Source organism: Morone saxatilis, unplaced genomic scaffold (assembly GCF_004916995.1).
Source record: "Morone saxatilis isolate NCDOM2014 unplaced genomic scaffold, NCSU_SB_2.0 Contig5, whole genome shotgun sequence".
In the NCBI taxonomy this organism is placed as follows: domain Eukaryota; kingdom Metazoa; phylum Chordata; class Actinopteri; family Moronidae; genus Morone; species Morone saxatilis.
Window position 1 is genome coordinate 466853 of NW_023340095.1, and position 2056 is coordinate 468908.

The 2056-nt window shown below is 45.6% G+C and overlaps 1 protein-coding gene across 1 annotated transcript; it reads left to right on the plus strand.

Moving 5' to 3' along the window:
* The first annotated feature begins 6 nt into the window (after nt 1-6).
* LOC118339104 (insulin-induced gene 2 protein) lies at nt 7-2050 on the plus strand. Its single transcript, XM_035676637.1, has 4 exons — nt 7-106; nt 689-855; nt 1024-1123; nt 1280-2050. The coding sequence occupies exons 1-4, from the start codon at nt 62-64 to the stop codon at nt 1319-1321; spliced, it is 354 nt and encodes a 117-aa protein (XP_035532530.1). The 5' UTR covers nt 7-61; the 3' UTR covers nt 1322-2050.
* Nucleotides 2051-2056: the final 6 nt, after the last annotated feature.

Consider the following 2056-nt stretch of genomic DNA (forward strand, 5'->3'; position numbering starts at 1 on the left):
CCCGTGCATCGACAGCCGCCTCGGCGAGCCGCACAAGTTCAAGCGGGAGTGGTCCAGTGTGATGCGCTGCGTCGCTGTGTTTGTGGGCATCAACCACGCCAGCGCTGTATCCTTCATTTCTGTTCTCTTCAGTCTCAACCAGTCTGTGTGAGACCCCCCCCCCCCAANNNNATAATAAACCAGGGTTTATCTTCTTTACGGGGAGACAGCAGGTCAACAGGTTTAACACATAGAAGTTATTATTATCTAAAAGCTGGAGACCTGAAGATCAATGTTATTATTTGTTATTTCTCGTCCTAAATCTCTAATAAACATTGTATTTTGTCTCGGTGCCTATTCCAATGTTTAAAGTTTAGAGCATTATGATGGAAGATTTGTCTTTTTTTGGGGCTGATTACATTTATTACATTAATGTGGCACAAAATGTAACCATTTTTGATCACTCAGATAACTAAAACTGCCTCTAAAACACCATTAGGACACACAGACGTTGAGGAACATGAGTGAAACTGTCTCCTTATTATCAGTTTAACTGTGAATGCTGTCAGGTTTGTGATACCGGTATGTTCGCTCTATCTGCAGCCACTGTTTGTATTCCTACAGTCTGATGGCTAACTGGGTAGCAGCTGCTTGTGTAAATACAGTTTCTAGCTGACTGTCTGGTCCTTGACCCCCCTCCCTCTGTCAGAAAGTGGACTTTGCCAACAACGTCCAGCTGTCTCTGACTCTGGCGGCGCTCTCCATCGGCCTGTGGTGGACTTTCGACCGCTCCCGCAGCGGCTTCGGGCTCGGAGTAAGCATCGCCCTGCTGGCAACGCTGGCCACCCAACTCCTGGTTTATAACGGAGTGTTTCAGTAAGTGAAGGGAAACCAGTGGACACATACAGCTGTCTGTTAGCTCTTATCCAGTTTAAACATTTAAAGGACTTCAGTTGGACCTTCCTCTGTGTCTCTGACCTTTAATCAAACTGTTTTTATTGTTTTAAAAACGTATGATTGCTGCTCTTGTTGTTCTCTGCACAGGTATACTTCTCCAGACTTCCTGTATATTCGCTCCTGGTTACCTTGCATCTTCTTTGCGGGGGTGATAACTATGGGAAACATAGGACGGCAGCTAGCCTTGGTAAGAGATTGGAATCATTTCAGTGAATCTGCTTTGCCAAAACTCTGCTGACTTATCATTAGACTCTGTTGGTTTCTGAAGGCGCTGTCAGAGTGGAAACGGCGTCCTCCATGTCTCCGCCTCCTTAAAGCTATTTCCTGTTCTGTTTTATTTCAGTATGAATACAAATTCATTCAGGAAAAGAGCCATCAGGACTGAGGGAGCTCTCGGCTCCACCTGGACGTCCTCTCATAATGACACTGCACCAACCTGAAGCCAGAGGCGGCGTGGACCCGGAGTGGCTGACTCTCGCCGCTCAGGCGTGTCAAACAAACTCCTGGCTCCTGATTGGCTCGCCTGGTGCTTCCCGCTGGAACAAAAACAGTATTTTTTCCGCCAGAGCTCGGCGTCTTAACCCCGAGCTGAGGAGAACAATGACAGTTTGTTGTGCGTTTTGTTTTTTTTCTCCGGTTTTATCTCATCTCACCTGGAAAAGGGATTAGCGGCGAAAGCTTCTATCGTTCTTCAGATCAGCGTTGGCTCCGTTGTGCCAAACACAGTCACACAGGGGGATCGTAGTCTTATCTGTTCACATCCTTCACGTATTGCTGGAGAACACACAGCTAACTCCTATCTCCACAGATGTGTAATTAGCTTATATCTACAGTTAAATAGGAACAGGAATGATGATGTACAGTATCATCGGATCCAAACAATGAAAGCAGAGTGATTTCTTTCTGATTGTGCGAAGCTGTAAAGAGACTTTGGTTGGAAGCGAACGCTGCATTTGGACTCAGTTTCATCCATATACGAGCACTGACTCCAGTTTTAAAGAGACAGTTCACCCACGAAATCTAAAATACACAGCTTGTTTTAGTTAGAAACACTCAGAAAGAGCAGAAATATACAGCATTATTCCTGTTAGACGCTGTTTGAATCCAACTAAAAGCTCCC